General features: G+C 47.8%; 1 protein-coding gene across 2 annotated transcripts; it reads left to right on the top strand.

Annotated features, from left to right (window-relative positions):
- ACAN (aggrecan) lies at positions 1-24,904 on the top strand. 2 transcript variants are annotated; one of them, XM_051797267.1, is made up of 17 exons: positions 1-70; positions 507-878; positions 1,526-1,700; positions 2,222-2,349; positions 2,938-3,231; positions 4,939-5,478; positions 5,975-6,149; positions 6,567-6,694; positions 6,816-7,109; positions 7,272-7,463; positions 7,584-10,625; positions 18,493-18,606; positions 21,345-21,503; positions 21,814-21,896; positions 22,234-22,378; positions 22,909-23,091; positions 24,597-24,904. In XM_051797267.1, the coding sequence occupies exons 1-17, from the start codon at positions 1-3 to the stop codon at positions 24,683-24,685; spliced, it is 6,183 nt and encodes a 2,060-aa protein (XP_051653227.1). In that variant the 3' UTR covers positions 24,686-24,904. The 2 variants fall into 2 exon arrangements, with proteins under 2 accessions (XP_051653227.1, XP_051653228.1); XM_051797268.1 differs by lacking the exon at positions 18,493-18,606.
- The last annotated feature ends 57 nt before the right edge of the window (positions 24,905-24,961 follow it).

The following is a 24,961-nucleotide window of genomic DNA, read 5'->3' as shown; positions in this document are numbered from 1 at the left end:
ATGACCACTTTACTATTAGTGTTTGTGTGTTTGCAAGTCATCACTGCAGCCAACTCTGTGGAGCTCTCAGGTACGTGTCCAGGGTATGGGAGGCTCCTCTGTTCGGGTGGCTGCTGTGCCACAGCCTCTCACTGCTCATGCACTTGCGGAGCCAGGGAGACAGATGCAGACAAAGGCAGATTTATGGGGAAACTTAGAAATTTCAGCATTCCCCTTTTTAAACATTATCATGTGTGATCTCGTAGCATGGGCAGCAGCTACGCTGCAGTGGAGCCCTTCATTCCCTTCATTCTCCCATCCAGCATTGATCCAAATGCCGAAAGCAACCCATGGTGCAGTGGTCAGTGTCATAACTTCCCTTTATAGACTAGACCAAAAAGGTTGTGTCTGAATATGTGAGTACAGGTTTGCACAGCAGATATAGGCACTGGATCATATGAAAGCACTGGATGTTTTGTATTAAATGTGTTATTAATGTAACCATTGCTTTGCTTGGGAACTGACAGACAGTAGTGATGGCCTGGAAGTCAAGATACCTGAGCAGTCTCCCCTGCGTGTTATCCTGGGAAGCTCCCTGAACATCCCCTGTTACTTCAACATCCCGGAGGAACAGGACACCAGTGTTATGCTGAACCCACGGATCAAATGGAGCAAGCTCTCAAACGGGACCGAAGTTGTCTTGCTAGTGGCCACTGGCGGGAGAATCCGGCTCAACTCTGAGTACAGGGAGGCAATTTCCTTGCCCAACTACCCCGCCATCCCCACCGATGCCACTCTGGAGATCAAGGCGCTGAGATCCAACCACACTGGGATTTATCGCTGTGAAGTGATGTATGGGATTGAGGACAGACAAGACACAATAGAGGTCCTAGTGAAAGGTGAGATCCTGCCCTTGCTCTTTCCTCTCAAGATCTTGCTGGGCAGAAGGGAGGAAGAAGTACACGGGTATTGAAGGCACAGCTCTTTCCACAGTCACAAGCCCTTTCCGTCAGGTCACAGATAAGGTGGTGGGTGGGTAAGCAGAAGTCATGGGCCAGGCATTTATTTTATCAGGCTAGGACCAGACTAAACAATCCAGTAAAATTATTCATGGCAGAGGATATGGCAAAAAAAAGTTATTTTTCTGGCAGAAGGTGAATTACAGAGACAGCAAAACAACATCCTTGACAGAAGGTGGAACTGGATACACTGGGTTGTTGCTCAGGCGTGTGAAGCTGGAACAGGGCCGTTATTAGACCTTTAATTTTTTCCAGGCATTTTAGGAGATGGGATGCCCTCAGCTGGAGAATTGGGCTGTTCTGGAAAAACTTTCATTGCCATCTTGCAAAGCCTATCCCAGTAATAGGTAGATAAAGCAACAAAAGTTTCATACAATTCTTATATTTTCTGTAATTTTTGCTTTCTGTACAAGACAGGGAGATAGCTTTCACTGCAGGACTGTACAAGATGAGGTTTATTTTCGACTTGTGCCTTCTTTGGAAAGAAAGAGGCTAGTGATGTGAGTGATGGCCATTGTCTTTTCCAGGCATCGTATTCCACTACAGAGCAATCTCCACAAGGTACACCTTGAACTTTGAGAAGGCAAAGCAGGCCTGCATCCAGAACAGTGCTGTTATTGCCACTCCTGAGCAGCTGCAGGCTGCCTACGAGGATGGGTATGAGCAGTGTGATGCTGGCTGGCTGGCTGATCAGACTGTCAGGTAAAGAACCTTGGAGGGGAAAGAAAAGCCACAGCAGGGTCACTAGGGAAGGGCTTCTGCAGTGAAGCCACCAACTGAAAATGGTTGTTAAATAGTAGCTGTTGTATCTGCTGGTGTGCAGAGGGAGGTGGTGGGTTGCTAGCCACTCTCTGACAGGGGGGATCTAAACTAGGAAAGCAGAGTGACCACTGTCTTCCTCAGCTGGTGTTGACAACTGAATGGACAGTGGCTTAATCCTGATCCTTCATCTTCTTCACCAGCAGAACCGATGCTGTGCCAAGATGCACAAGTGTGGCTCAGCCATACCGAGCTGTGCATCCCCCACTGGGGAGGTACCTTGTCCTGATGTCTTTGGTCAGTGCTCCAAGGGCCATCAGAGTAAGGGCAAGACAGCAGATCATCCTTCCCTTCCCCCACAACCCAGAAAAAGTAAAAAATCACCACACTGCACAGCATCCTCACAGCCTCCTGTGCCTGCCAGGGTCCTGCCCCCTACTCCTTATGCACCATCTCTCCTTCAGGTACCCCATCCACTGGCCTCGGGAGCGCTGCTATGGCGACAAGGATGAATTTCCAGGAGTGAGGACCTACGGTGTCCGTGAGCCAGATGAAACCTATGATGTTTACTGCTATGCAGAGCAAATGCAAGGTGATTTGAGGCTTTCATTTTTACTAGACAAAGAAACAGCCAAAGCCCTCATCATGCTTAGGCTGAACAACAGTAAATACAGGGGCAAAGGACTTAGAGAAAGGACAGGTTAAAGGTGGAAAAGCATATACCCCAGCCAGGCCAGTCTCTTAGTTAGACCTTGGACAATTTTAATGTCAAATGACTAATGCAGTAGAGAGGGTGGAGTCCACCTAACCTCCACTACAGTCCACATCATCCTGCCCGGTCATCCATTTGAGGATGTGACATTCAGAGATGTCAACCACTCATGCTTATGACAGGGATCCATTGAAATATTCAATACAACAGGACTGCGATTGTCCTTTATCTCCCTCTTGCCTCAGGGCTCCAACTGATTTGGTAAGTTCTGCTCCAGTCTGTATTCAGTCTGTAAGACTCACCTTCTTCTAGTATTTATAAACAGTCACCAACACAGGGTTGCGATTCAGCTCCAATACACAGGGCTCTTCATCTTATCCAAACTCTCAGGAGTGGGAAAGGGATGGAAAGGGAATTGGAATTAAATTCCACAGGTAATTCCTGTGCTAATGGACGGTGTGATTGCAGGTAAAGTCTTCTATGCCACTGCCCCGGAGAAGTTCACCTTCCAAGAAGCCTTTGACAAATGCCGCAGTCTGGGGGCGCGTTTGGCCACCACGGGAGAGCTGTACTTGGCCTGGAAGGACGGCATGGACATGTGCAGTGCGGGCTGGCTGGCCGACCGCAGCGTCCGCTACCCCATCTCCAGAGCACGGCCCAACTGCGGGGGGAACCTGGTGGGCGTGAGGACCGTGTACCTGTACGTCAACCAGACGGGGTACCCGCACCCCGACTCCCGCTACGACGCCATCTGCTACAGCGGTGAGTGCGCGGGGCCGCGGGACTAAGCAGCGTCTCCACACACCAGCAAGGAGCTCCCGCGCCAGAGATAACCTCTTGTTTCTTTAGTGCTTGGGTTTTTTTTAAAAGAGGGAGACAAAGCAGGTTTGGCAAAGGACTGGGTCCTTGTTCGGGTAGGAAGCAGATCCAGAAAGTGCACGGCTGCTTGACCTGTACAAGAGGCTCTGCGGGGGTGGGTATAACACAGCTCGCTTCTCTCCTGTCCTCCCACACCTTCCTGCTTTCGTAGCTCTCCTGGAGACACGGAGCAGAGCTCAGGTGCTTTGTGTACAGGACTTTGAATGCTGGAGATGGAAGAGAAGGAGAAAGAGAACAGGTCTGACCCTGAAGATGTTTATAGTGACATGATGTGGTACAGACACGTGACTGAGTTTCCGTGCTGGGATAAATCTGAGACTGATGCAGTCTCTGGCAATCATGGAGCAAAATTGCACCTAGGAAGTGGAGAGCATCCCAGCTGCTCCCCCTTTCTTCTAACTGCACACTTCTCCCTGCAGCAAGAAGTGGGCAAACCACAGTGTTAAATGGCCTATTCAGGGCAAGCAGAGACTAATATTCAAATGGGATTGCTATAGTTAAAAAAATAACAATATTTTCAAATATGTGTTTAAACCCTTCTGATCAGACCTATTGCATTAGTCCAGATGCATTTCCCAGACCCTTGAAGGTAACCTGTGGCCAAGCTAAAGACTGGTTCACCAAACCACAGCCTTCTTATTATCTCAGGGTTTGCATCTGAAATTGCTGTGTACAGTCAGGCCTTGTCTGAGCATATCTATCAAATTCTCTCTGAATCCCTTGATGTCTGAGAGGCTAAAATGAACTAGAGGGAAAATGGAACTGGAAATAAATAGAGCTGGGAAAGCAGTATTAGAGGAAATCCCTGACAGTTTCTCATTCTCTCTCCCTCCCCAGCCAACACCTGCTTTGCTACATATCCAAGATGTCCCATCCCTCTCTTACCTGTCCTCACAGTTCTGCTTTATGCTGCTCTGTTAACCTTGCCATAGGCTGACCTGCTCAACGGCATGTTAAGCACGTTCTCCTAGACCCGAGGGATGTGATTTGAGCAGGAAAGTGATTTGGGAGGGAACAGGTGGGAGCTGTTTGAATATATTTGGTACAGCAAGTGGCCTTGGCTGTCCTGGCAATGGGGTTCAGATGTTTGTACTAGGTGAGCTCTTAAGCTGTAGCCTTGGCGAAGCTAAATGAGATCACAATCCTGGTGAAGGCTTCATGTGTGAGGATCCAGTTGTTTTTCTCCCACGGCTCAGACAGACCTGTCGTGGAGGTTATCCAAGCTCCTCTACTTCCCTCCGGCCACCTTAAATTCCTTGCAGCAGGCACTAGAGGTCAGTATAGACCTGAATATGGGCAGGGTGTTCCCGGGAAGGAGAACAGGTAGCACAGCAGGGAATGTCCCCGCCGATTCACCAGCTGTGGAGCATGCAGTGGCTCGTTGCCTCGTGACCGTGCCCTCCGTGCTGAGGTGTTGCAGAGAGCCACAGAGGAGGAAGGAAAACCATTTCTTTTCCAAAACCACCATGACTTCCTTAATCCTCTCAGAGCCAGCAAACACCCAGATTCTTTTTGGAGGCGGCAGCAGTGCAGTCCACCTCCTCAGACTGACCTTGTCCTCTCTGATTGCTGCTTTGTATCCTGATGCAGGGGACGACGTTGAGACCCTGATCCCAGGGCAGTTCATCGATGAGATAGGGAGCGAGCTGGGCAGTGCTTTCACTGTCCAGACCGTCACCCAGACTGAGGTGGAGCTGCCCCTGTCACACAATGCCACGGAGGAGGAGGCCCGTGGCAGCATCGCCACCCTGGAGCCCATTGAGATCACACCCACCGCCACCGAGCTGTACGAGGGCTTCACTGTCCTGCCTGATCTCTTCAGCACCAGTGTCACAGTAGAGACAGCTGCCACAGAGGAGGAAAATGTGACCAGGGGGGATGTATCAGCAGTGTGGACTGTGCCTGAAGAGGTCACCACCATAGACTTAGGCACTGACATCACCACCACAGCCTTAGGCACTGCTGTCACCACTGAAACAGCAGAGGTGAGCTCGGTGGAAGAGGTCGTGGGGGTGACTGCCACACCAGGACTAGAGTCTGCCTCGGTGTTCACAGTGGAAGATCAACTGGTGCAAGTGACAGCAGCCCCTGGTGCCGGTCACCTCCCCGAGCAGCCCATCTCCCCCACGGGTAAGTCACCAGCACTCCAAGAAGCCTGAAAATCAGTTTCTCCTCAAGGTTAACCATTCAGCTGAAAGGAGCCCGAGCTTCTGCCATCACAGAGGGCACCCAGGTCCCTGGAGGTGTGCAGGCCTGTCTGGGGCCAGGGATAGGCTAAGTGCTTCCACTACAGTAGGGTAGGAGGTGAGAGGAGGAGGCTGTGGGCCACCCCATTACGTGCTGACAAGGGCTTAGCTGGGTGGTGGTTGGGCTGCAGTGGTCACAGTCTGCTCTCCCATATGCATCTGACTCCAGAAGAGGGGAAAGTCAAGGCAAAAAGATCCCAGAGGAGGGCAAAAGAGATCCCCAGAAGTGGCAGCAGAGCTCAATGAATGAGACATCTCCATCAAAGTGGGTTTGAGAGGGACTGGACCTTGCACTGTTGTTGGGAAGACCCTTTCTGGTCGCGCATCTCAGGGTAGGAGGGTCCTGTACCTGCTGTCTCAGCACGGCTTCTCTCCTCCAGGTGTGGTGTTTCACTACCGCTCTGCCACCAGCAGATATGCCTTCTCCTTTGTCCAAGCCCAGCAGGCCTGTCTGGAGAACAGTGCAGTGATTGCCACTCCCCAGCAGCTCCAGGCTGCCTACGAGGCTGGCTTTGACCAGTGTGACGCCGGCTGGCTGCGGGACCAGACAGTCAGGTAACACTACTGACTTGGGGACAACACCTCTCAGAATGACTATTCAGCCATGAAATCAGGGCTTTGGTCTGTCCTGCTTCTCTCTTCATCAGCATCTAAACCTTTGCTGGCCCAAGATTGTCTCCAGGCCATGATATCTAGTGGCCAATAGACCTGTTCTCCTCTACTTGTTTTCTTCATCTCCTAACCTGTGTATACACCTTGCACCAGTGAGCTCTCTTGGTATGTAGAAAAAGTAGAGGAAAATTTGTATTTTTTGCTCCAAGCTGTAAGTGGATTTGTCTCCAAGTCACACTGAGGGCTCTGAGCACCTGTAACTGTGAAGAGTTCATGTCCTGCTCCCAAGCACACTGAGATTCTTCAGTCCTGGGTACATAAGGCTGACCTTGGGTTACCTCTCCCTTCTTCTTTTGGTAGGTATCCCATTGTAAATCCCCGAAATAACTGTGTAGGAGACAAAGAGAACTCCCCAGGCGTGCGGTCGTACGGCATGCGCCCGGCCTCAGAGACCTACGATGTGTACTGCTACATCGACAGGCTCAAGGGTACGTTCTCCCCCTTCCCCTGCGCACCGCTGTGAAGCAAAAACGTCCTTCACACCTCCACATCTGTGTGTGCATGGGTGGGACGCAGGGATTCACACCCGTTTCCTCTCCCATCCCTCAGGCGAGGTGTTCTTTGCAACCCAGCCGGAGCAGTTCACCTTCCCAGAGGCCCAGCAGTACTGTGAGAGCCAAAACGCCACACTGGCCTCTGTTGGCCAGCTCCACGCTGCCTGGAAGCAGGGCCTGGACAGGTGCTACGCGGGCTGGTTGGCCGACGGCAGCCTCCGCTACCCCATCGTGAGCCCCCGCCCCACCTGCGGCGGGGACGCGCCGGGCGTGAGAACTGTGTACCAGCACCACAACCAGACCGGCTTCCCCGACCCGCTGTCCCGGCACCACGCCTTCTGCTTCAGAGGTACCCTCCCAACCCTGGCAGGACATGCAGACCTGTCTCCTCAGGGAAAGGGATTTCACGAGGGAGGTTGGGCGTGTTGGGGTGCCGGTTTATGTGAGGCACTTCATCGGAGTCTTGGATTGTGAATTTTTGGAAAATCCTTCCAATGCCTTTTTATTCCAGCTCTGCCTCCTGCGGAGGAGGAAGGGGTCACCCCATTCTTTGAAGATGTGCTGGCAACACAAGTGATCCCTGGAGTGGAGGGGGTACCCTCTGGGGAGGAGGTGACCGTGGAGACAGAGTTTGCCACTCCACCTGAGAATCAGACAGCCTGGGGGACAGAGGTCTTTCCAACTGATGTGTCACTGCTCTCAGGTGGGTTCAGAGCTTCTCTGTAGCCTGTGTCATGCTTGGCTGGTGGTGTAGGGTTGGGACACTCCCAAAGTATAAATAATTTTCCCAACTCCTTCTCTTTGTTTGCTCTTCCTTTTCCAGTGAGTCCATCTGCTTTTCCTCCGGCTACCGTAATACCAGAGGAAACAAGTACCAGTGCTTCCATCAGTGAAGTGTCAGGGCAGGTGACTGAATCTGCAGAACATCAAGTCAGTGGTGAATCTTCGGCATCCGGGTGGGTATCTGGAGTCCTGGACACAAGTGGAGAACCAGCTTCTGGAGTTTTTGAACTTAGTGGAGAACACTCAGGAATTGGAGAGAGTGGATTACCATCAGTAGACCTGCATACCAGTGGCTTCCTACCTGGAGAAAGTGGGTTGCCCTCAGGAGACCTGAGTGGTGTGGCTTCTGGTGTTGTTGATATCAGTGGCCTGCCCTCTGCAGAGGAAGAGGTATCAGTGTCTACTTCAAGGATACCAGAAATTAGGGGGATGCCGTCTGGAGCGGAAAGCAGTGGGCTGCCTTTTGGAGCTAGTGGAGAAATCTCTGGCACTGAGCTAGTCAGTGGCATGCCATCTGGAGAGGAAAGTGGACTTGCCTCTGGTTTTCCTACCATCTCCCTTGTGGATACCACATTGGTGGAAGTCGTGACAACAGTGCCGGAACGGCGAGAGGAGGGAAGAGGGTCCATTGGAGTCAGCGGTGAAGGAGATCTGTCAGGGATTCCATCATCGGAGTGGGACACCAGTGGTGGAATCCAAGGCTTGCCCTCAGGAGCTGAGCCCAGTGGGGAGCCCTCTGGAGGGCTGGAGCTCAGTGGGGAGCCTTCTGGGGTACCCAATCTCAGTGGGCTGCCCTCTGGAGGGTCTGAGCTTAGTGGATTGCCCTCAGGACTGGATGTCAGTGGAGAAACACCTGGAACACATGAGATCAGTGGCCTGGTGGACCTAAGTGGCCTTACCTCTGGTATGGATGGGAGTGGCGAGGCCTCCAGCATTACCTTTGTAGATGTCACTTTGGAGGAAGTGACAACAACCCCCTCAATTACAGAAGCAGAAGCAAAAGAGTCTTTGGAAATCAGTGGATTGCCTTCAGGAGGTGAAGATGCATCAGGCACGGTATCTGGGAGTTTAGACATCAGTGGTGAGCCCTCTGGGCATGTAGACTTTGGTGGGAGTGTGTCTGGAGTGCTGGAGATGAGTGGATATCCGAGTGGAGTGATTGACAGCAGTGGAGATGTCTCTGGAGTTGATGTCACCAGTGGTCTGCTGTCTGGAGAAGAAAGTGGAATCACTTCTGGCTTTTCCACAGTGTCTCTTGTGGATACCACTTTGGTGGAAGTTGTAACACAGACATCAGTTGCACAAGAGGTGGGAGAAGGGCCCTCTGGGATGATAGAAATCAGTGGATTTCCTTCTGGAGACAGAGGACTATCTGGAGAAGGCTTTGGAGCTGTTGAGACTAGTGGTTTTCCTTCAGGGACAGGAGACTTCAGTGGAGAGCCATCTGGGATCCCATATATCAGTGGAGAATTTTCTGGAGCCACAGATCTAAGTGGACAGTCTTCAGCAGTGACTGATATTAGTGGGGAGCTCTCAGGGCTTCCAGAAGTCACTTTAGTCACTTCTGATTTAGTAGAAGTTGTGACAAGACCAACAGTATCACAGGAACTGGGTGGGGAAACAGCTGTCACATTTCCCTACAGTTTGGGGCCGAGTGGTGAAGCCTCTGCATCTGGTGAACTAAGTGGGGAAACATCTGCATTGCCAGAAAGTGGCCTAGAAACATCCACAGCTTATGAAATCAGTGGTGAAACATCTGCATTTCCTGAAACTAGTATAGAAACATCCACGACTCATGAAATCAGCGGGGAGACATCTTCATTTCCCGAATTTAATGTAGAAACATCAACCATTCAAGAAATCAGTGGGGAAACCTCTGCATTTCCTGAAATTATCATAGAAGCATCCACAGTTCAAGAAGTAAGTGGGGAAACCTCCGCATTTCCTGAAAGTAGCACAGAAACATCCACAATACAAGAAATCAGTGGGGAAACATCTGCATTTCCTGAAATTAGAATAGAAGCATCCACAAGTCAAGACATCAGTGGGGAAGCATCTGCATTTCCTGAAATTAGAATAGAAACATTCACAAGTCAAGAGGCCAGGGGTGAAATATCTGGCTATCCTGAAATTAGCATAGAAACTTCCACAGTCCATGAAATTAGTGGAGAAAGTTCTGCATTTCCTGAAATTAGAATAGAAACATACACAAATCAAGAAGCCAGAGGTGAAACATCTGCCTACCCAGAAATTAGCATAGAAACATCCACAGTCCATGAAACCAGTGGGGAAACTTCTGCATTTCCTGAAATCAGCATAGAAACTTCCACAGTCCACGAAATCAGTGGTGAAACATCTGCATTTCCTGAAATTAGAATAGAAACATCCACAAGTCAAGAAGCCCGAGGTGAAGCATCTACCTTTCCTGAGATTAGCATAGAAACTTCTACAGTCCATGATATCAGTGGGGAGACATCTGCATTCCCTGAGATTAGCATAGAAACACCAACAAGTCAAGAAGCCAGGGGTGAGACATCCGCCTATCCTGAAATTTACATAGAAACATCCACAGTTCAAGAAGTAAGTGAGGAAACTTCTGCATTTCCTGAAATTAGAATAGAAACACCCACAAGTCAAGAAGCCCGGGGTGAAACATTTCCTGAGACTAGCACAGAAACATCCACAATCCATCAAACCAGTGGGGAAGCATCTGCATTGCCTGCTGCTAACATCAAAACAGCTGCCACATCTTTGGCCAGTGGGGAGCCCTTCAGTACCCCCGAGGAGGAGATTACTGATGCAACATCTGGAGCTGTGACACACTCCATAGCAGGCATTTCAGGGGAAACCTCTGTCCCAGACTTTGTAATTAGTACCAGGACTCCAGATGTTGAAACAGCACAGGGACCCAGGAACCCTGAAGAGGCTCAGCTTGAAATAGAGCTTTCCCCTCCTGCAGTGTCAGGACAAGAGACGGAGACAGCTGCTGCTCTAGACAATCTTCATCTGTTGGCCACCACTACTGCAGCCCTGCCTCAAGTCTCACAAGAAGCAATTGACGCATTAGGACCCACTACAGAAGGTAACATGTCTCATATGGAAGGGAAAACTTCATGGGAGGGAAGGGAGGGAGTGTGTATAGCTGTCGCTTTTTTGCTTTTTATACAACAGAGAACATTACCACAGAAGCAGCCTTGAACAGAATATTCTTTTAATGGAAAGCCACAGATATAAGGGGGTTTTCACAGGTCATGATTATAGAATCATAGGATTGTTTAGGTTGAAGAAGACCTCTATGACCATTGAGTCCAACAGTTAACCCAGCACTGTCAAGTTCACCACTACAGTGCCATATCTACATGTCTTTTAAATTCCTCTGGGGATAGTGACTCTGCCTTTTCCCTAGGCAGCCAGTTCCAATGCTTGGTAAACTGGCTTCACTTGACAGAGATTCCACGTTGGATGCAGCTGAGAACTTGGAGAAGATGGGCTGCAAGTCTCTGTCTTGTTCTGTTTCTCTTTTCATGATGTGCTGACTTGCTGCATATACCCACAAATGTTGCTGTGGAGTGGGAAACTCTCCCTCAGCAGCTTTGCAGTGTCAAGGGGTAAGAAGCAAAGCAAGCCAGCTAGAAACAGAAACCTCTGCTTTGAGCATCATCTGCACTCAGTGCAATGGTTTTGTTGGGCAGACTGCTCTGATCCCTTTGTCATAGCATGTGGCCACCCTCTGGTCTGTGTCTTATGCTGCTCTCTGCAGCTAGAACGGGATAAATGTGTGAGACAATGCTCAGAGCATCACTAGTTTGTGTCAGCTCTGCTGATAAATGCCCTTCTCTCCACCCTGCCTCTTTTCGGTGTTTCACTGTTCTGCCTTTGGTAAGATCCCTTGCTGCCAAGTATAAACAGACACAATATTTGAATATGAATGACCATTTATGGTGAAAACACTCTGCTAGAGTTCCGAAGACTGTTCCCTGAGCAGTGTTCCCATGCTCTGAAAGAATTAGCATACTGCAGTGAGAAGAAAACGAGATGCAAGATTGTTGTACTTGCCGGTGGCTGCTTCTTGGCCAGGGAAGGAGCCCAGTCCCAGGAACACAGGATGTCCTGCAGCATCCCTGGACACAGCTTGGTTTCCCTGTGCTGCCATCAGGATCTGGCACCTGGGAACAAGCCACGTTGATTGGTTTGAAAACTACCAATGCTTGTCTTGTTTTATGGAGCATGTGTTCAGTTCTCAAAGGACCACACGTTCATGTAGGACACGTTGCTTAAGTATGGTACAAAATGTATGTGCAGAGAGATTTGCTCTGTTCCTTTAGCTAAAGTATTATTAATTCCACCCCCTTCCACATTACCTCCTGAATGGCTTCTTTTGGTCAATTTACACGATTCAGCATAGGTATCTCTGAACTCGATAAGAGTCTGTAAGTGCAGGGCTTTGTGAGGCTCAGCCTGGTTTCTAACGTCATTTCCATCCCCAAAGTGTTTTGAGTGAGTCACTGCATTTCCCTCTGCGTCACTTCTCTCCCTCTGAGAGCACAGGTAATCACAAACCTTTGTTCAGTCCTGCTCACAACACACCTGCGGTCCCCTCTGCCTCTGCTGAGCAGCTGCACAGAGGATGCTGCACAAGAGGCTGAGGACAAGTCAGCAGGGTCGTTCCCACAGTGCTGGTCCAGCCTGGCATGGCATCCAGGGCTTGGCAGAGTGATGCAGGAGTTATGGACCCAAAAGCCCTTCTTGCACAACTCATGGGCTCTGCTTTTGGGCCATGCCCACTGCCACGTCCAAGCCCGGAGACAAAAATAAGCCAGCAAAATCAGCATTGAGGGAGAGGAAGGAAGCCAGTGAGGCTCAGTAAAAACAACAAAAAAAAAAAAGAAAAAATAAAAAAGAATTATTGGCCCCAAAATATGGTTTTATTCCACTGCTTTTTCTTTTTATAAATTACCCACAAGGCGATTGCCAGATTTTTCAGACCATTTGTTAGACAACATTCTTGTGAAGTATTGTGAAAGAAAACCATGTGTTCAGCAGCTCATGTGTGAAGAAAGTTGAAAATGTTCTGAAATTAGAACGTGTATTTGCAAGTCACAGAGATGATGTAACAGCTGGGGTTTCTTAGCAGGTGACAGCAAGAGGTAAGCAACGACTGCATGAAGCTTAATTGCAGACTTTCTGTAAACTAGAGATGGACTTGAGTACATGTTGTATGGCTGGTGCTCCTACCAGGGAAAATATTCCAGGGTAAAGCTTTTCTTTTTATTGATAGGCTTCTTTACTACAGTGTCTCTACAGGATTAAATGCAGTCCTGGCTGGGGTCTGAAGGAAGATCATCTGGGTGCAAGGAAGTGTACTGACCATGAACTTGCAACACCCCTGCAACAAGACAGACTTATTCTAGAGAATTAGGGCAAAGAGATGACAAAATAAATTAATAAATAAATAGATAGATAAATATATAAATTAATAAAAGAAAAGGATAGAAAAATAATCGTAGGTTTCCCTTTTTTGGTTGATACTCTTTATAATGCTCTGGGAATTGTGAACATTGAAAGTCCACGAGGAAAAACTGTAGCCTGGAACCCAGAATGCTGTTTGCAATGTTGTGGCTGCCTTTTCACTTGAAGCTTCCCAGTCTTGAAATTTATTCTTGCAAAAAAATCAGGTCTCATAACTGTGCCTTGTGCTGTGCTCAGGATTTGTGGATGCAGTGGATGCCCATTCAGTGCAATGAATTTTGACTAACAAGAAAGAATGGGTGAAGCTGGTTCAGCTTAAAGAAGGAGCTTAGAGTGAGGAGCTGTTGCCCTCTGGTCCTGTTGTTGGAGGGTTGCAGTTAGACACAGCAGCCTATTTAGCTGAATGATTTTAGAAGAATGGTATTTTTCTGCTCTGCTGTAGCCTCTGCTTCTCTCAAAAGCCAAGGCCAGAAGCATAAGAAGACTGAAGATTAACGCCTGGAGTGCCAGTATTTTTTAGTATTTAACCAAATTGAAGGCTATGCATGTACATGTCTTTAGTCAGCAGTTTGACTCCTTCGTGAAGACAGGAACCCCACAAGCTTAAAGAATTGTCCATAGGCTTGGCTTCTTCATCCAGGGTTTTGCCAACTCAGCGGATCTTTTTGCTTCTGGTAACATTTGAAGACAAATAATTATTAGCTGAAAAAAGCGTGCTGGCACTTCAGTGACAGACTGCGGTTTGGAGCACTCTGACCAGTCAATGACTTAAAAACTGCGCTCACATTGCAGGGGGAAAGGAGAAATGTGCTGAAATGGCATCTGTTCATGTGAAGTTTTGCTTGTCTCTGGTGAAACAAGTCCATGAATTCTGCTGCCTGTGGCCCCGGCACAGCAGAAGGTTGGAATGCAAATGAGGAAAGGTCTTGGTGGGCTTTCCTCATACTTCGCAAGCTGGAATTCCAAGGGAATTCTGTTGGTCCAGAGAAAATCACACAGAAAAAAAAAAGTCAAGAAAATGTTTATCTGCTTCATAATGTTTCACCTAATGTGGAATGAAAACTATGTTCTCAAGAAGGAGATGGAGGTACCAGTCCTGTCTGAGAGAAAAACAAAGGCACAGGCCATTTGTGGCTGACCAGATGATTTGATTTCTCCTGGATACACTGTCTGCTTTGCATCAGAATTTAGTTAGCTTGAATAAAACCTGCCTCAGCAGAGGTATTGTACAGTCCTTTACATGTCTGTTTACTTCTACATATAATATTTTGGAGACAGAGATGTCCAAATTTCCTGAGCTCTTTTTCCATAAGAGTGTTGAACAAATTGAAGGTTGCAGCAGATCAACAGGTCCTCCTCGAAACTTGATGATCTCTAGTAGAATAAAGGGTTTTTTAAGGATTCAGCAAAATCTGTCCCTTCTGCTACAGGGAGGGTTTGGTTCAATTATTGTAGTTAATTATTTTAATGACTTAATTGCTCATCACAAGTTGGCTATGTGATGTTCAATATTAGCATTTACCTTAAAATGTGAGAGAACTGGTTCCCCTAACTCCTCCTATTCTTTTCTTCTAGGAGTGACCCTTCAATTGCTCCAATGTTTTTCTTCTCTGTCTGAGCTATCAAATCAGTAGTTCAAACTTCCCAGCAGTCTCTGAAAAGCAAATTAATTGGTACCTGGATTTTTTTTCCCTCCATCTCTAGAAGATAATTATCTGGTTGGTCTCTGATTCCCTATGTGGATAATTGCACTTACAAGGAGGCCTATAAAGGAAGAGTGAGGGGCACAGGAGGCACTATTGGACATCTCTCCTACCTTTTCCCCTCTGCAGAACAAAACCAGAAGGGTACAGAAATACCCTAGTGTATATTACTAAACCAGTTACTCACACCTTTGGGAAAACTATAGTTTGTTCAAGGTTTGGGTGGTACCGACCTCTCTATTCACCAGCTGCTTCTCCTTAGTGGATGTTTTAAGAACAAAGCTGACCTTCTTAAATGGATATTCTTGCTCATCTTCCATACAGGCTGTCATGGAGAGAAATGCACAAACTGTACTGTTTTAAAAAGTGATAGCACTGTTCCTAGCATTCTCTTCTTAGCTCGGGATGAAGGATTTTAAAAGCATTTCTTTCTCACCACTGAAACTGAGTGTTCACTTTTACATGTCATTTGCTTTCTGAACAAAACTAGAGTCAATCTATTTCTCTTTCATTTCTAAAAGATTTCTCTATCCAATTTCCATGATCTCATACAGCAAATTGTTTCCAAAGGCACTGGGAGAATCATAGAATGGTTAGGGCTGGAAGGGACCTCAAAGATCATCTAGCTCCAACCCCCCCACCATGAGCAGGGGTGACAAGAATACTTCTGTTGTATTTAATTGCACCAAAAGAAAATTGTTCTGACTAAACATAGCATATATCTGGCAACGTAGAAGAAATCTTAGGAAGAAAATGGTGAAACGAATTCAAAGTTTGCATTGCAGCTATGTAACTCCCCTTCCTCTCTCCAGCCAACAGTTTACATCTTCTAGATGCAAGACCTCGTTTACATTGGCTATTTTCTTTTAATTGTTTTATTAAAAAAAAAGTACATCTAGAAGTTAGAGCTTGGGTCCTGTTAGTAGCAAAAAATAGAAAGTGTTGTGACAGTAGAATTGAATAACTTTTTGCAGCTTCTGGGCAATTTTAACTGCAGCATGAATCTTCTTCTAAAGAGTCACTAATTCTGCATTATCCTCAAGAAGTGAGTTAATAACATGTTCCAACTGGGTTTCCTATTCTTGGCACCGCGAGGCATTTTCTTCCTTCAAGAGCTGCAGCTCTTGAAAGCAAGGGCTGCCTCCATTCTGCATTCCACGGCACATCACTGTCCTTCCTTAGCAAGGGGTAATAATAGCAGTAGTCTTGTCTTGTTGTTGGCTGATAAGCACGTGAGCTGCATCTCAAAGCAGAGCTGACTTTTTGGATGACTGCTCAGCCAAGCAAATAAATAGCTCACGTCTGTGTGTGATCCCTGAGTGTCAAGGTATTGTCAAGGCACCTGGCAGGTGGTGCTGTGGAAGTGGGAGCTCACTCCATGCTGAGCAGAGCTGGCACACCTTGTGCATTGCAGGCTTTTCAGCTGGCTGAAGAGGTGTACAGTGATTTACTGACCTCATCTAGCTCTAAATGTGGAAGTGGACACATTTATAGTATATAAAAGGTATGAAGAAAATAGCCAAGTGTTGTGTGATAGATGCTATTTTTTTTTAATGGAGTTCTCCTCTCCCATAAATCCTGTGGCTTTGATGCAATATCCTAGAAAGCAACACCCACAAACCAACTTGCCGGGATTTCCAGAAGCAACATCATTACCAATTTTACCATTTGGACCTTTCTAAAAAGACCTCCAAGATCCAGATTTTTTGGGAGGACCAGAATCAGCAATACTTCCTCCAACCTGACAGATATGTTTGAGTTTTCCAATATCAGTTTGGTGAGGTGATTCTACCTCCAGATGAAGACAGGGTCAGTGCCTCAACACTGCAACAGGCTGAAGGGGGAGTTTGATATTTATGGTCAGCGTGTGTTTAAAATCTCTCCAGCCATTCGCAGCACAGCTCTGGGAAGAAAACCTGTGTGTATTTGTTGTTTGTTTTTCCAACACCACCTACAAGTACACACCCTTTCTTTATGTGTCATATATAAAAATGTATGTGTATATATTTGGAGAGATATGCAGCATATATATTATATGCAGAGATTTGTTTTTACAGCATATATAATATGTGCAACCATATTATATACAATATCTGTAAAAGGAAACTCTGTTCCAATGTTATTTCCAGCTGGAAATTTGTGGCAATGACTTTGCAAAGTGTGCCTGCTCCCCCCTCCTCCAAGACCAGGAATGGCTACTCACAGCAGGTCTCCTGCATATCAGAAGTGATCTTGGACATGCCAAGTTTTATTCCACATTGTTGAAGACAGCTGAAGACTCATTATCCTCTGCTAAACAGTCAGCTTCAGCTCTCCTGTGTGTTTTGTTCCCACTTCTGCAGCGTTCTTTCCACTTCATGGAGCCTAACAAATGAAGAAAAGCCTTTACTTCCTTGCTGGAGCCCACCAGAATCAACATGAACTTCTGCTGTCATCACTGTTGGGAAGCCCAAGGGGCCTCTAGAGTTGCAATCATCCTTCAGGATACCTAATTTTTCTTTATGCTCCCTATCATCTAGGAACTCCGGGTGTGACTAATAAGCAATACTCAGCCCTCTATTCTACTAGATTTGGGACTCCTATTTTGTTCTAGAAAGTCTCAAAGTGCTTATTAGTACCATGGAAACAGAATTTTCTTCACATTGCAGTGAACAAAGAAATCCAGAAAACATTCATAAGATGTAGAAGGACAATCCGGAAGGAAAAATTCCTTCTGTCAGAGAAGAACTGCAAAACTGGAGCAAGAGGTTCACCAGCCATTTGAGGAATGATTTCCTCACTAACCCTTCTCATCCACAAGAAGAGCATGGAGTGCTAGTCAATCACTGTTAAAGCTTTGTGTTTCTTCTGAGTGTGAAAGAAATGCTGCCTCTCATGAGGATCTAACCAGTCATCATTTATCCTAACCTGCGTGGATGTGCTCCCACTCTCTTCCTTAGTCTTCCTCCTTGTTTCTGAGTTGAATATATCTGAAATCTTTCCATTCCGAATGACTCATTCTTCTAATTCCAAAGCTCTCTCCACCAAGATAGAGTTCACAGCTGGAAAAGGTCTACCAGCTTCTTCCAGCCCCATCACAAGCAAAAGAATGAATAGTGAGACAGGTCTGGAGAAAATGGCACTGCACTCCAGTGTTCTTCACCAACAAAGAGGCACTCCTAGCTAGACCTAAGATCCTCAATGAGAAAAAGTTGAGAGTCTCTCTCTTTGAGCCCACCTCTTTTCCTCTCCGCACTTTCTTCATCTCCTCTGAGAAGAGATTTCTTGACACAGAACTTCATCTAAATTATGGTTAGGAAGAAACTTTTGGTGAGCACTGACAACCAGGAACACTGGTTATGAGATAGAAGTCTGTTTCAGGATGTTTCCATCACTTTTGAGAATTCTACATTCTTCCTCATAGACCCTTAGCTGATGGAGACACAGACATAAAATTTTCATTTTTGATGCATCAGGCAGAGGCAGCGGACAAGGAAGAGTTGTCACAGATGTCCAAGACACCAAGTGCTGTGTGTTGGCTACAACTTGCTCTGCTTGTTCTGATATCTTCAAAGTGGTGTTCAACCATCAGAAATCCCATGTCTTCCTTGTAGGGTGGGTTGGGTCTCTGGCCTTCATTCTTCCAGCAGCAGCAGTGGCAGTATGTTATAAAATACAACCCTCCCAAGTTCCCCCCAAAACAACTGATATTCCCTCCCAAACAAGCAAGGAAACAAGTTCTCCTGTTGGTGGAGTTGCCTGCCCAGAGCCCTAATGGAAGCCCTTGATTTCTTGCAGACACTGATGAGTGCCACTCAAGCCCCTGTCTGAACGGAGCCACCTGCGCTGATGGCATCGACTCTTTCAAATGCTTATGCCTTCCCAGCTACGGAGGGGACCTGTGTGAGATCGGTACGGCCTTACCTGGCTTCAGCTAATCTTACTAACTGCTGCAACAACTTGTTCCCAACCTACCCCCCCAAAAAAAGCTGATCCCTTGTGCTCCCATCAGTCCTGCCCTCATCTCAGTGATCTAACCTCTAACACCAGTTTAAAAAGCGCTTGGGAAACACTTTGAGGCTTTTGAATATGTATATTTTGGTTAGTTTGTTCATCACAGTACCATGCCCTCCAAGATTTCTAAGCAGGAGCTTCTGGTGTCTTCTTCAGCTTTCTCCTTTTTAAGTTTCTCTAGTGGAGCTCCACACAGTCCATAACAATGTTGGTCACAGACATCACTGTCTCTTTGGGTCAAGGATATTCCTGTTCATCTGTAACAGTAGGGAAACTTCTGAGTGCATCTTCACCCCAGGCAAACTTCCTCTGCTAGACTGGAATTTCATGGAAGGATGCTTCAACTGAGCCATGAAAAATGATTGTGTTTCTCTCAGGGAAAGTGCAGCTGAGAGAAGCCTCATTCACTCCAGGAATCTCCACCAATCTGACACAGCATGACATTTTTGTCATCTCTTCAGCGTGGCTTCCTGTGGCAAAATCAGCAGGGAATGTATCTTTGAGAAAATGTGAAGCAACCTATTTTTCCATCAAAATTAGGTACTCTGACCTGCACTAATACTTCTTTTTGTTTCTACAAGGAAAGAGAAAGAGTTGTGGTTTTTTTCTTAAAGCTGATTAAAGTTCAAACTTTTATCAGCTTAGCTTAGGGGAAGCTCTCCTGCCTTGCTCAAACAAAAGAGAAATAATTTTGCAGTGTCTTCTTCACCTTGACATGAGTAATGATAATATATATTGGATTTTCTTCTTCCCTTTCTCTGCATCCCTCTTTCTGCTTCCAATATGAACATATGGAAAAGGGTATAAGAAGAAGTCTCGGGATCACTGGACCTTCAGGGCAGGAATTGTGCTATCTTAACATCACTTTCCTAATGCAACCGAATCAGCCCTGGATCATCCATGATACCTGTTGCTGAAGATGCTTGTAATCCAACAACAGACCTTCTACTCTGCAGCTGCTTACAATCTTTTTTGGTCCAAACGAGACTTAATTTTCTCTTTTCTCTGATTTATGGACTCTGATGCTTGGGGGTTCTAGCCTGGGAGATGCAAGAGGAAGCCAGTGCCCCTAATTCCGTGGGGAATGTAGATCTCCATATTTCCATGAGGCAGACCATCCTTTCTGTCAGTCTCCAAGAACAGCAGGATGTTGTAGGTGAGCTCTGCCACCTGTGCACACAGATAGTCCTTGTCACCACAACACTGTCCCTACCAGGAAACAAGATTTTTATCATTCTTTTCCTTGAACATTGCTGTCATATTTACCCATAAGTAACAATTATGTAGGAAAGAGTGGCCTTTCTCCTAGGAAATGTCCTGCTGAGGTTCTGTATCATGTATGGTCCCCTTCCGAGGTTGTGATGACAAGGGATGGCATTCAAGATGCTGGAAAAGAATCTTAAATCTCAAAAGACAGAGTGAGTTCTCTGCTGACTTTGTGCAAGTGAGTTGCCTGCAAAACCCAAGAATTCTTAGAGCTTCAGCTACTTCTACATAACCCATTTCATCTGTTGAAGAAGGCAGAAAATGTGTTTAATGTCTCAGCTAACTACCAGCCCTTCCAACATCTATGAAACATCTGCAGTCTCCAGCTGGAATAACACCAGAAAGGTGGATTAGGAGGCATTAGTGTGATTGAAGGTTACAAGTAGTTTCACCTACCAAGTTTAACAAAGAAGAAAGAAAATGAGTACAGAAAAACCTACTGAAAAGGGAGAGAGGCGTGAGAACTCATGGAAGACCACCACTCCCAGGGCAGCAAGGGCCTAAGAAAGGATGGTAGATCAGGCATCTGAAAGGCTGATATTAAATATATTTTATTTTCTGTTTCCTTCAGTCACATGTAGCAGATAGATGTGTGGTGTTGCATTGCATGGGAACTGCTGAAGGTCTTTTCTAGTGGTTTCACCATTTGTCTCTGCTCTCCCTCCTCTGTGGTTTTACTCTTTTCAGTAAGTGCATTCAGTTCTTCAGTGTTTCTCAGCTGGTGAAAGATGTTCTGAAAAGCTGAGAAATGTTTGTACTTCCTTAGCAGCGTCCAAGCTTTTTCACTGAGATTTCATTTTCTCCCTAAACCATGGTAAGTTCCTGTCTCCACCTCTGTTCACCCATCTTGGTAGGTTTGCTTCTCTTCCAAAGCTCCAGAATCACACCAAGCAATGGAGACACTCAAACCTGGCAGTCACCTCTTTCATTTTCGACACATATGCATTGATTCTGGACATCTGGATTTGGATTTTGGAGATTGTTCCAAAGCAAGAAAACTCTGCAGGCCAGAAGAAGTGGGAAGAGAAGGGTTCTTGTTTGGTTAGTTCCTCAAAAACAAAGTTCAGGAACATGACACAGGGATTCAATTGCTCACAAATAAGTCGGTGTCATCCAGGTTTTCTAGTAGCAGTGGCAATTTTCCTACAGACACAGAATCTTCAACACAGGCTCCCCTCTCTGCGTGTCTTTGATGCCTTCTGACAGTTTTCCCTGGGATATTCCACAGGCAACAGTGTCAGGGTTTGCTTTTTAGTGAAAGTGACCGTGTGTTGTCCCATGCCATGCGAGCATGAGCTGCTAAGAGGTGAGTTGGAAGGCTTCCAGACCCACTCAGCAACTCATTTCCATCCCTTCTCTGTGTGTTTCAGACTTGGAAAACTGTGAGGAGGGCTGGACCAAGTTCCAGGGCCACTGCTACAGGCACTTTGAAGAGAGGGAGACTTGGATGGATGCAGAGACCAGATGCCGACAACATCAAGCCCACCTGAGCAGTATCATCACCCCAGAGGAACAAGAATTTGTGAACAGTGAGTGCTAAGGGCAGCCTGAGGCTGGGCAGGGGTCCAGCCATCAGACTCTGAGTATATGGGCAGGTTTATCCAAAATGCTGTAAAAACCACAATTTGCCCCACTGGTGCTCATATATATTCTAAAAAAGCTTCATCCTTGCATGGGTTCTTCCATGTTCATGGCACATTGAGTGAGGAGGGAGATGGACAAGTATGATACGGGGAAAATAAGGCTCCAGGGCAGAGACAGCTGAGATGGCAAAGAAATGCTTTCAACAAGGTGTAGGGCAATCACGACCCGCTCTTCTCTCCCCTTCTGCTCTTCCAGGTCATGCACAGGACTACCAGTGGATTGGCCTCAGTGACAGAGCTGTGGAGAACGACTTCCGCTGGTCCGACGGGCACTCTCTGGTGAGCCTACAGCCCACAGCATGAGCAGGCGCCAGCTTTCCACGGGGAGAAGAGGTTCCCCTTGGGAGGGAAGAGCCCCATGTGTTACATGATGAGTGCTTGGGTTGGGCATTGAGTGGGGGCAGCCTTAAACTTTGCAGGGCTCACGGTTTTTCCAAGCCAGTAGTAAAGCTGGTTGGCTCCTGACACCATCACGGCAGAAATAACCACTACAGGAGCAGTGCAAGCATTCCATGGTCACTGCTGAAGAGGGACATGGGTGAAGCAGCAAGGATGAAGGAGGGAGTGGGAGAGGGAAGGGCTCAGCCTTAGGTGAAGGGCTTTCCTCTCTTGGCAGCAATATGAGAACTGGAGGCCCAACCAACCCGACAACTTCTTTTCGGCGGGGGAGGACTGCGTTGTGATGATCTGGCATGAGAAAGGAGAATGGAATGATGTTCCCTGCAACTATCACCTCCCTTTCACCTGCAAGAAAGGAACAGGTCAGCACCCTGCAGCAGCTGCAGGACTGGAGCAGAGTCCCCAGTGCACATGAAATGAGTTTTGTCAAAGGGTGGTCAAGGGGGTGGAAGGAATTAGAAACAGAAGTTGGCCAAGGCTCTAGGAGAAAGTTTCACAAGGATTTGAAAATAAATGAGATGAGCTATCAAGGAATTCAACATCTCTAGGTAGAGTCATACCCTGGCTGCATCATCACTCCCACAACACCAGTTCCATGTCCTCCCACAGACACAGATAACTTTGTGAAGCTCAGTTCTCACTGCCTTTCCAGGAGGCAGGAGTGGAGCACTGAGGCAGAACCTTACTTAATTTCAAGGCCCATCACATAATTCCCATACCCCCCTGCCCATAAATTTTGTGGACAATCTCAAAGGGAGTTAAGGTTTTATCCGTGGGAGGAGTGACAAAGCTGTGTGTGCCCAGCCTGCAGCGGGCAGGCAGGAGCTGCCCAGGTCCTGCTCAGCCAGGCAGGACTCTTCTCATTCCCTATGTGTCTGCCCATCTCCTGCAGTGGCCTGTGGGGACCCCCCTGCCGTGGAGAACGCCAGGACCTTCGGTCGGAAGAAGGAACGCTATGAAATAAACTCCATGGTGCGGTACCAGTGCAACCAAGGCTACATCCAGCGCCACCTGCCCACCATCCGGTGCCAGCCCAACGGGCAGTGGGAGGAGCCACGGATATCCTGCCTAAACCGTACGTCTCAGTCCCTTTGCCTTCGGATTAGGGAGGGACCGAATGCACCCCTGTAGCTGTGAGAAGGAGCTGGGAATGAGAGGGGCATCGCCTTAGAGTGCAGGGTAGCTCCAAGCCAAGCAGAAGGGAGTATCACAGTTCCCTTGACTTCTTGAAAGCTTCCCCATGCTGGGGTTATGGAAGCTGACATCTTCTGGGCAGATGTGAGCCACATCAGCTGGCTGGAGGGACAGTCTGGGCAATTCCTGCCCTAGAAACTCCTCCACCAAGGCAGAGTAGGGGCAGCTCCAGAGCCAGGAAAGGGCAACAAGTTGATTAACAATGGCCCAGGCTACTAAAAGAAAGAAAAATAAATGGCTTCTGAAAGGGCAAGTTTTGGCACCACCTGCATCAACAGAGAATAGGAGGGGGGAGCTGTGATCTCCCAAGCCCTTCCCCTGTATCCCCCTGCCCTGGGACCAGACAGAAGTCCTGACGCAGAGATAAGCCAAGGGACAGGGCTGGGCTCCTGACTCTCCTCCTGTCAGGCCTCCAGCTAATGGCAGCCAGCCTTTTCCCTCTGGTGTTCCAGCCCAGTCCCACGCCTGCCTACACCCCTGTCCCATCCCTGCTTGCCTGCAGCTTCCCAATAATTTTATTGGCCTCAGACAAATCACATCTGTCCAGTGGCCTCCTTGCCAGCTTCTGGGCCAGCTGGGCAATTCCAGATAAGGCAGATTAAGCAATGGTCCCACAGCCAGGGAAAGTCGACACAGGCTTAAGGGACAAATCTCTGCCCCAGGGAGAAGATGAAAGGAGGAGGGATGGAGGACCTATCCAAGGGCGGCTGCCTGGTGCAGTCCAAGAGGCTGATTCCCTTGGCTCTGCCGTGCATCTGGAGAGCTGCAGGCTGCTCCCTGCATGGACTGCCAGCGATCAAGAGACCCTTTCTGTTCCCAACCAGCTTTTGCTGCTTCCACTAAAACCCTCCTGCAATTATCACACCAGAGTGGTGCCAGCTTCCAGGGAGACTGGCAGCAAAGATCAGGCAGAAACCTTGTCCCTCCCTGCCAGCCAGATGGGGCTGTTTCCCCTCCTGTGCCCTGAGCACATCCCACTGCTAATGGATACTGGGACTGTGGACTGGGGAGAGACTGATAGGGCAAGGGGAGAGGCAGGGAATTGGTACCCACGCCCACTCCACCAGCAGAGCTGCCCTCCCGGCCGGGCGCAGGGAAGGGATGGCACAGGCATCCGCGGAGATGATGCTCCTGCCCCGGCTCCCGCCCGGCACCGGGCACCTTCTCCCCTGGGAGAAGCAAAGCCCAGGTGCAAGGCGAGAGAAGGGCCGATTGTCCGTGTGTGGGCAGGCTGGCGCCGGGGCACACACAGCGACCCGCCGGGCAGCGCTGCCTGCGGCTGCCCGTGTTTTTCCAGGGAGCCAGGGGCCGGGGAGGCCAGCGCGGCACAAGCAGCGTCTCTGTCCCGGCTCCTGCCAACAAGGTGCCTTTTCTTCTATCCCACAGCCTCCAGCTACCAGCGCAGGCTATACAAGAGGAGCCCCAGGAGCCGGTCGAGACCCAGCGGCAGCGCCGTCCACAGACCCACCCATTAGAGCGGGGCGAGAGACAGAGGGGAAACGAGAGAGATTTTTAACGGAACAGTTATATTAACAGAGTCAATTTCTTCTTCTTCTTGTTGCTTTTTTGTCATATAAGGAAAAAAAATTATATTAAAGACAAACCCACCTTTGTGTATATATATATAAAAAAAAAATTAATGTTTTTCCAAGCACCAAAGCAAAACAAATTAGATCTCAGCATTTTTACTAACCGTCCGGTTCCAATTATCTTCGTGCCTTTGGGGACAGGGAGGGGGGTGGGTCTGCAGA

Source organism: Manacus candei, unplaced genomic scaffold (genome assembly GCF_025592945.1).
Source record: "Manacus candei isolate 608988 ecotype Guabito, Panama unplaced genomic scaffold, ASM2559294v1 h1tg000046l, whole genome shotgun sequence".
Taxonomy (NCBI): domain Eukaryota; kingdom Metazoa; phylum Chordata; class Aves; order Passeriformes; family Pipridae; genus Manacus; species Manacus candei.
This window is presented reverse-complemented; position numbering and strand designations above follow the sequence as displayed.